General features: G+C 32.8%; 2 protein-coding genes across 3 annotated transcripts; both read left to right on the top strand.

Moving 5' to 3' along the window:
• Positions 1-1860: 1860 nt before the first annotated feature.
• On the top strand, positions 1861-5958 carry Cyp4g15 (Cytochrome P450 4g15). 2 transcript variants are annotated; one of them, XM_069123195.1, is made up of 8 exons: positions 1861-2007; positions 2218-2458; positions 2643-2840; positions 3954-4206; positions 4416-4620; positions 4691-4885; positions 4984-5221; positions 5297-5958. In XM_069123195.1, the coding sequence occupies exons 2-8, from the start codon at positions 2230-2232 to the stop codon at positions 5659-5661; spliced, it is 1683 nt and encodes a 560-aa protein (XP_068979296.1). In that variant the 5' UTR covers positions 1861-2007; positions 2218-2229; the 3' UTR covers positions 5662-5958. The 2 variants fall into 2 exon arrangements, with proteins under 2 accessions (XP_068979296.1, XP_068979297.1); XM_069123196.1 differs by having other exon boundaries at positions 1921-1990.
• LOC138184854 (uncharacterized) lies at positions 5958-9514 on the top strand. The gene is made up of 9 exons (XM_069123205.1): positions 5958-6262; positions 6350-6570; positions 6648-6839; positions 6915-7142; positions 7595-7770; positions 7845-7970; positions 8205-8316; positions 8678-8803; positions 9366-9514. The coding sequence occupies exons 1-9, from the start codon at positions 5958-5960 to the stop codon at positions 9464-9466; spliced, it is 1587 nt and encodes a 528-aa protein (XP_068979306.1). The 3' UTR covers positions 9467-9514.
• The last annotated feature ends 654 nt before the right edge of the window (positions 9515-10168 follow it).

Below are 10168 nucleotides of genomic sequence, written 5' to 3'. Positions count from 1 at the left end.
TAGATAAAAGTACACAAAATTTTAAACAAGATTTTTTGTTAAGTCCAATTTTTAATATACGATCCTCTTAAAACTATGAGAATTAAAAATTAAGGACCATACAAAGTAAACTTTTTTAACTAATCAATTCGCTACTATGCGTCATCTACAAAAATATCAATCATCCTGTTCAAGAATTGCTTACGTGAATTACATTATTCTTAGAATTCAACTTGAAACACTGTTTCATAAATTACAACACAATGTTATAAAATATTGCAACAAATTTTAAGAATATTCATAGAAAATTATTAATTTTTATTTGATTGAATATCGACAATTCAATAAGCGACGTCAGAGTTCCTAAGATAAAGAAACGAAATCATAGTGAAAAATAAAAGATAAAGATTTTAAAGATTTTAAGATTTTAAAAGAGATTAATGAAATACTTAAAACAAATGAGTTTTAATTTATTTTTACTAGCGCCACTAATTATTTTAATGATTTTTATCACCATGGCAAAATATTTATATGCAATGACCTTTAAATGAATTAATTAATATTATGATAAAGTTTCTTCGAGTGTGGCAATAATATGTATCACAAATTATAAGAATGAATTCAATAATTTCTGCGCAACGAAACGAAATTAAAAAAGCATTGTTTGTAAATTATGAAACCGCTGACAAGTGATAGGGGAGTAGGTCAAGGCGGAAATGCTCTCTGCGTCTTCGATGACTTGACGTAATTCCGTCTTTCGTTATTCAATTCGATTATGAGATGGAAAGAATGATATTAATAACGATACAAAAAGAATGCAAAATGAGAAATTCCTTTTGCTACGAATTTTTTTTAGTTATATTCTTTCTAATGGAAATGAATATTATATTACAGTAAATTAGAGAAATCTCTCTTCAACTTTCTATGTATCAATGAATACATAATATAATCATTCTTACTATACTCTCAAATATCTTCATATTATAAAATATTATCACAATATTTAAAATATCATAACTTTTTGCAAAATCTTATTTGGTGCTTTTCCAAAAATGATATTAAAAAATTTTTGCACCTGAAGCAAAATTATTTCTGTTACCTTACTTTGACACTACATATAGAAAATATTATATTTACATATAACACATATACATAAATAACATATTTTACATATGTCAAAAATTGTTGATTGGACATACACGTATATAGCCTTATGTTCAGCGTAATTCGCGTTTCATTTCTGCAAAATAACAAGTAGCTGATTTTGCTTTATTTTGCATACTTCAAAGACCAGACGTAAAAATGGAAAGGTATAATAAATACAAACATATAATAATAAATAAATTATTATAATAAATATAAATATAAATATTATATATAAATATAAAATATTATAATAATAAATAATTGGTTTAATTAGATATTGCTATTTTATTTCATCCCCTTAATTTATTTTCGATCGATTTTTGCTTCCATCGCTTATTTTCTACCGATGATCTTTTAAAATACGAATTAAAAAATAACCAGACACCGGAAACACGTTTCTGTATTTTTTTTCTGTTAAACACTTGAATTGCTACATATATATATAGCATATATAGTATATAGTATGTACAAGACCATTAATTACAAGATTAATTACAAGACCATAATGATCTTATTAAAAAAATTTCAGGTACAAACATTCGATATCAAAAGTATTATATTATGTAGGAAATGAATAGCATGAAACTGTGAAAACTTTCAAGATAAACAGTGTTTTAATTAAAAAACCGCATAAATAAGAAATAGCTCCACGTTCAATACAATGAAGTTTAATAGTTGCAGGAAAAAATACAAGGTGCACGAGCGAATGCAAATATTAATTCCAATAGAAACATGGCGCAGCCACTAATTAGCTTCGCGAATCTCTAAGTAGGGGTGACCGTAGAAAGGTCCGGTTATAAAAGAGATCGCGCGAAGTTGGAAAACCAGTTCGGTGATGGTTCATCGACAACAACGCATCGTTTAGGTAGTATAAGCATTTAGGTGGGTGACGATATTTTCTTCCCCTCGTAGATTGTGAAGACACAAGTGTATTATTGATATTCGACAACATTCTTCAACTTTGAACTTGAAAATACTGTGAAACTCGAGTGATCGTGCCCGATATGACAACGTGATTCGTTCTTTAAGTTATTTCATCAAGATTTACTTGAGAAGAAATACAATTACAATCTGATCCCCTTTTATTTCCAGATAACATCAATTATGTCTACGGCCGGACCGGAAATAGTAGCCGGATCAATGGCAGCCGCCTCGGCTACCGGATTCTCGGCGACCACTGTATTCTTATCCCTTTTCATCCCTGCTGTCGTCTTATATCTCATTTATTTCCGCCTCTCTAGGCAACATATGCTCAAACTTGCCGAAAGTCTACCAGGTCCACCAGCTTTGCCTATCATAGGAAATGCCTTGGATTTACTTGGAAGTTCCGACAGTAAGTAAAACAGTAATCTTAAATAGAGTAATAATAATATTAAATATAAAATAAAGTAATAATAGTTGACATAATTCACATTAACTTTCGAATTCATCTGATACAATTTGATACGAGAAATGAATCCGAACAACCCTCAGCTTCGCGAAGAAATGGAAATAACGATTTTATTTGCAAATTGCAGCCATCTTCCAGAATTTGTTGGCAAAAGCTGCAGACTACAAAGATGTGGTTAGGTTGTGGATTGGCCCCAAATTAGTTGTTTTCTTGTTTGACCCACGCGACATTGAAATAATCCTATCCAGCAACGTGTACATCGACAAATCTGCCGAATATAGGTTCTTCTATCCATGGCTTGGAGACGGTCTTCTCATCTCAACTGGTAAGTTCTCGTTTTAAAGTTCCTCTGTTTTTGTACCGTATAGCAATCGGTTCAATTAAAAACGTACGAATAATATAGAATGAAGACGTTCCTCATAGCAATAGGTTTCCGGTATTATTTAAATCAACGGTCTACGAATTACAAAATTAAATCATAATTCCACTCTGAAGACAAATATTTTTTTAGCTCTTTGCATACGAATGTGAGGACAAAATATCTTAATCGATTGTTACAATCTCTTATTACGACAGGTAAATAGAAGCAATAAAACATGAAATATCATTATAAGTGTTTTCTGGTGATAGCGAAAGCAACAACGACTTCGTATTCCGGTGAAAGAAACGAGATGTAGTTTCACGAGCGAGTGCAGTTATCGTAACTTTCCCGTTGTCTAGATAGCTTCTCCCCTCCTCCCCCAATCTGTAAGTATCATTTATTCGTACACGTAACAGGGCTTGACACACGTGCACGTAACAACCTCGCGTGTAACCGTCTTAAACGACCAGCACGCATGCACTGACGTAAAACTTTCTTCGCACCCTTTACCGCTTCCTCCGAGCAGGAAAAACTTTTGAATTATAAGTAACTGAAAGTATAAAAAGAAGTCAGTATAATTAACTTCTGCAATTTCATTACTGAGATAGGTGGAATAACTAGGAAACGTGTAATTTCATATCTATTGTAGATCGTATTAACACATTCTTCTACCGTGCCTTTCTAAATTATTAAGTTAAATAATATATTTATGAGAATATACGTAACACTAATAGGATACCATTATTTTTCATCATACGAATGCAGTTCATATATATTGCAATCTGTCTGTGTACGACAGATGAAAATAGAAAGAAAATTTGTCGTTATCGCTTCCAGTGGTTTAGTCTTCCTTTTCTGTATATCTAGATAATAACGTGCTGTCTGTGTCTCGCAAAAATATTGCTATTTCATAAACAATTCGGTTTTCTTTGAGCCACGCTTCTTCTTGAAGAGATCGTGTATTCTCTTCGAAACTGCTCCTTCGTTTAATCGATACAATTAAGAGTTCTTCCAAAACTTTTATGCACTGAGTTAAATGTAACGGATAACTGAGTTAAAAATGTAATTCCCATACAGGTCAGAAATGGCGTAGCCATCGTAAACTGATCGCCCCAACCTTCCACTTAAACGTGCTGAAGAGTTTCATCAACCTGTTCAACGCAAATGCTCGCGATGTTGTCGAAAGAATGCGCAAAGAAGGTAGCAAAGAATTTGACTGCCACGATTATATGTCCGAACTCACCGTTGAAATTCTTATGGAAACTGCCATGGGTGTCTCCAAGACTACTCAAGATCGCAGTGGATTCGAATACGCCATGGCAGTGATGAAGTACGTATACATTTTTCCGCCCCTCTTACGCAAACGTTTTCTTCCTCCGGAGAAAGTTCTCCGATATTCCAGAGTGCATGTCCTGTACGAGTTATAACCGGTATTGCATAACGACTGGAAAATAGATATATGTCTTTAACGAATGAAGCAGCTATACATTATACACGTGTATTACAGGCGAAATTAAATAACGGGTAATTTATTCGTAGGATGTGCGACATCTTGCATCTCCGTCACACCAAAGTATGGCTCAGACCTGATTGGCTGTTCAATCTAACAAAATACGGAAAAGACCAGATCAAGTTGTTGGAAATTATCCACGGATTAACCAAGAAAGTCATCTCGCGTAAGAAGGAAGATTACAAGAGCGGAAAGCGTAACATCATCGACACTAGCGCTCAGAAGAACGAAAAGGTAAGGATCAAATCGATTTATAATCGATATACAAAATGAATTGTCGATACGATATTTTTGTAAATATTAGAGTGACAACGCCACCGTCGTAGAGGGTGTTTCGTTTGGTCAATCGACCGGTCTTAAGGATGATTTAGATGTTGATGATGACGTTGGTGAGAAGAAGAGACAAGCTTTTCTCGATCTCTTGATCGAAGCTGGTCAAGAAGGCGTCATCCTTACCGATAAAGAAGTTAGAGAACAAGTCAACACCATTATGTTTGAGGTAGAATTCCAAACAAGACTAACGTTCGATATATGTAAATACATAATATAATAATATAGCACGATGGAAGTCAATGAAACGGTATGTTTAAAAAAAAGGGACACGATACAACTGCAGCCGGAGCCAGCTTCTTCCTTGCATTGATGGGTTGTCACCCTGACGTACAAGAGAAAGTTATTCAAGAACTCGATGAGATCTTTGGTGACAGTGACAGACCAGCCACCTTCCAAGATACTTTAGAGATGAAATATCTCGAACGTTGCCTCTTGGAAACGCTTCGATTATACCCACCAGTACCAATTATCGCTCGGGAGATCAAAACAGATCTGAAATGCAGTTAGTATCCTGATTTTCACATCTTACATACTTTTTTTCTACCAAAAGCAGTATTAACAAAAATGAAAATTTCAGTGAGTGGAAACTACACAATCCCAGCTGGCTGCACAGTTGTCATTGCTACCTACAAGCTACACCGACATTCAAGCATCTATCCTAACCCTGATGTCTTCAATCCTGATAACTTCCTACCAGAAAATACCGCAAAACGTCATTATTACGCGTTTGTGCCATTCTCGGCTGGTCCACGATCCTGTGTAGGAAGGAAATACGCAATGCTCAAACTGAAGATCATCCTGTCGACGATCCTCAGAAACTTCCGCATAAGATCTAACTCGAAGGAATCCGATTTCAGACTACAAGCTGATATTATCTTAAAGAGAGCAGACGGTTTCAATATCAAGCTCGAACCTAGGAAAGTAGTAGCGGCCACGGCATAAAAATGCAAGGACGATTTAACATAAGAATTTTTATTTCAAAGGAAAATTACAAATCGTGGTAGGTTATAGGCTCCCCGCACAATCACACAGCGGGTGACAAAACACTTAATCACACACGCGAATCGTTAAACGTCATACTTTTCGAGCATGCGCGGGAAACTATTCCCTCGGATTATATGCTTGTGTATAAATGTATGTATATTTCTGTTCATCGTGTAATGTATGGATATATTTACTATTTACGTTGATATTTATCTTATGCAATAAATTATGCATCCATAGCGTTGCAAAATCCGATGTTATGTTTCATCTTTCCTCTGTTTCACCTTTCTGTTTACGTTTTACTCTTAAGAGCTTACGAAGAAACGCTTAAAATAATGACTTCAAAATACAGGCAAGAAAAAAGACACGATGTCGAAGAATTTTTAAAGAAGAATTGCACAGAATGGTCGAATAACTCGGATAGCAACATTAGCGGATACATTGACAATCCAAAGATAAAATTGAAAACTTTGCCCCAAGCTCAGGGAAAAGAAATAAATAAGGTTATTGATGACTTAAAAGCCGCGTTACCAAATATAACTCCCAAAGAAGTGAGAAGGTTCTTATTGTCATTATATATACATATAAAAGTGAGAATAATACAAACGTATTTATAAAAATATTATTAACTACGACATATAAATAGGTTTTATATGCCATATCATGAGGCGATACTTCTCGAGTTTAAAGAACAGGGATACCAACAATCATTTGGTTATATGACAGAACTTCTAGGTTTCGATGAAAAAATTTCAGAAAAAACACCTGGCTCGTTATCATGGAAAAAACCATCTTTGAAAGATCAACAAGATTTTATAAACTATTTGACAAATGGATTTATTGTGTCTGAAAAGAGTAAGAGGAAAGGTATGAAAGAACATGATTCCACTAATTCTTACTACATATGCTAGTTTATTGATTAAGTAAATGAATAATTTACTTAGGTGACTACTTTGCGCAAGCAACGACACTTTTAGATATGGCTCTGTTCTTTCAATCGGAAACGTGGGAATGGTGGTGGATAGCCGACCATCTCTATCAATTTGCTCTTTCAGTTGCGAAATTGATAGACAGTGATGATGCTAAAACAATCACGTTGATACGTTATTTATACGGTCGATTTCTTTGTCACGAATGTTGGTATATAGATCTCGAACTCTTCGTACTTTAAAGTTCTGAAAAATAATGCTTACGATCATACGCTTAATTAGTACAGAATCCAACAGAAGCTCTAGATCATCTGAACAAGGCGCGAAAGGACTCAGAAAATAAAACATGGAACGCATCGGCAAAACTGAAAATAAAACAACATTGTATCTTCAAAGAATGCAACATTCTTTTGTATAAAACTCTATTGATTTTCGTTCGCACGGAACGTCTCCAAAATCCCCAGTCCGCTTTGAAGGCCTGCATTGAAGCTGTGGAAAGAGCAACCGATGGTAAGTTCCGTTGACCTCCATTCAAGGATCATAAAGATAAGTAAAATTAGAAAAGTTTGAATGTAAAAATTGGTAGCTCAGTTTAAGTGATTTTGCTTACGAATAACCATTATAAAGGACAAAATTTTGTTGATTTGGGTGGAACGAAAAGACATTCCATTATAGATGATTATCGGCAACCAAAATGGTTTTGATCATTTATAGCAGTTATTTATAACAGTTCAAAATTAACATTTTGTAAATTATATTTAAAATTATATTTTTTATCTAAATTTCTTTAAAATTTAGTGATCACAGGCTCCAATTTTTGCCAATAATTTCTTTCATATAAATTTTAAAGATAACTTATCTTTTATTTCTGCTTCTATCGAAGCACTTATTTCGCATTTACGAATTTAAAGTAAAATAAAGTACAATAAGACTAATTAAAATTAAAATGAAAATAAAAACAGCTGGAAACATTGAATATACAAATGAAGTCCTTTACGAGCTCGGGAAATGTTACATTGCTGTAAACGAAATTAAAAACGCGTTGCAAAATTTTTCGAAGCTACTAGCTCTCGCCAAGAGAACTGCAGATATCGAGGGTGTTTGTAATGCGCACATGGAATTAGCTTTTGCGTACAAAGTAATTAAATCCCTTCTTTTGTTTCTATGTATAATGTAATCTTTCTTAAGATGTAAATGATACTGGTCCTATAGCATCTAAGCGACAGTGACTACACGGAAAAACATTTGCGAATGTGCCGAGAAAACGCTGAAAATTTCGGTCTCCTGGAAAAGCTCGCCGATGCACACTATTACACAGGCGAACACTATTTGAGTCAGGTAAAAAAATAAAATAAAAAAAAACAAAATGCTGTTCTACCTTATTTAAAAAATTTTGAGCTACAATAATTCTACAAAAATAAGTTCACTCACAATAAAAATATGCACAAAAATATATAAACATACAAATTACATAAATTATCCTAAGTGCTTTGATTTCTTCAAATAATAAAATTGTACAATACTTGCTTTGTGTGCAGTACAAAAGACGAATCAAAATTTCTATTCTTGCAGGGAAAGTTACATTTATCTACAAAACATTTGGAAAACGCACTAAACCTATACAGTAGACTTGATTTGACTCGCGAAGCTGATCAAGCAAGATGTATTGCAGGAATTTCTAAAGGTTCTTTTACTTTTTAAAAGATATATAATTATATACTACACGAAGTTATTGTCATGCTCAGTTGTTCACTTCGATAAAAAGAAAACAGCTATATAAAATGAAAATACGTGTGTGTTCTCGCACTCTCAATTACGCCCAAGATCTTTTCTCAAATATATAGAAATACATCCACTATTTGCTTTATTTTACATATTTTAACAATTTGTAAATATCTACATAATACAAGTTGTATCATGATGTTGAATATTTAATTAATACATAGATTAAATGTACATATAAGTTATCCTTTACGTATTACAATAATAACTGAGTACGATAAAAATTTTTAATGTATACGTAACGGAGGTATTAATTTTTTAAGGGCAAGAAAGAATCCAGAAATATATCGATTTGTTACTACGATGCGGTGAATATGATGAAAATGCAACGTTGAAACTCTGTCGGTGGAAAAGCTACAGAGAGATCTTTTGGATTGAGGAGACCTTTGGTAACTAAAATTCAATATGAATTTTTTACTCAGTCATCACGTACTACTGTAATGTATATAACTCTTTTTGTTTTTAGATTTGTATACTTATGATTAATCAAAGATATCTTAGACAATGATCAAAATTGAGACAAAAAAAGGGCGCTTTTCATACTAACACTATCAGTGTGTGTTTCAATCTTTGCTAAAATCAGTTACGATATTTGCAAAACTTTCAAAAGATTCTCAGTTTTGATAATTGCATACTTATATTATATACATATTTTAATGATGTCCATTAAATTTCTCATTAAATACACTATATGTTTTTCGTTACACTAATCCACTGACTATCGTGTTACGATGGCCATCACTTCCTGTCTTAAATTTTATACATTCAACGGGCGTTTACTTAAAATACTAAGGACCTCCACAATCTTTATTATTCAATAAAAGTCAAATTATATCTCGATTTTGTTGTTTTGGTATCTCACACTTGACTGAATATCGAATATATCATACACATATGTAAACCCGTTCATAATTATTGTATCATAATGTAATTTTTTCACGAATGTTTCAGATACAAAGTCAGACTTAGAAATCCAGCATGAAAATTCGGACACGCTTTCATCGTCGTTGTCTTCTACACTTCACAACGATCAAGCAACATCGCGACTCTAAAGCTCCATATGTAACAGTTATGATTAATAAAATTTATTACTACAAGTATTCCATTTTTTTTATTTCACCTTATACTTATCTAACTTTATATTTAAATATAAGAACTTCCTGTTCCTCATTACAATGCCGCGGAAATCATAAACAAGCGACTTGCTTATAGTTAGACTCATCCTTAAATGATATTCTCAAAAAAATTAATGAAATAATTACGTAAAAAATATAAAGATAAGGTAACAAAATCAAGACAAAAACAACGACGATGTACGGCGAGCTTATAATGCGAGATTTTTAGTGAAGTTAATTCGTTTGATGAATGCGTCAGTATGTATGATCAATTTATAATAGCAAGATTTAAAAAACTGTAGACTTCTATAGTAATTTAAACAATTAAATAGGACAAATAAGAAATATCAAATTAAAAATATTATGGGCTAAGAGGTCGTTGTACTAATAAAATAGTAATAACAAGTCTTGTGGTTACATTGCACACAAACGACTATTCAATTCTTACTTGTTGCCATAGAAAAATTAGAAAAAATTTAATAGGTTTAATAGAATTAAGTAATTAGAAATTTACATTAAAATTGGCCAGGTTATACAGAAATCTACCAACCCCCAAAATAATAAAAAATTAGTTAAACACATTACAGAACCCATAATATTATAACCTTTATTTTGCAAAAAATAGCCAACCCATAGAAC

This window comes from Bombus flavifrons, chromosome 11 (genome assembly GCF_040668555.2).
Source record: "Bombus flavifrons isolate JBK064 chromosome 11, iyBomFlav1_principal, whole genome shotgun sequence".
NCBI lineage: Eukaryota > Metazoa > Arthropoda > Insecta > Hymenoptera > Apidae > Bombus > Bombus flavifrons.
This window is presented reverse-complemented; position numbering and strand designations above follow the sequence as displayed.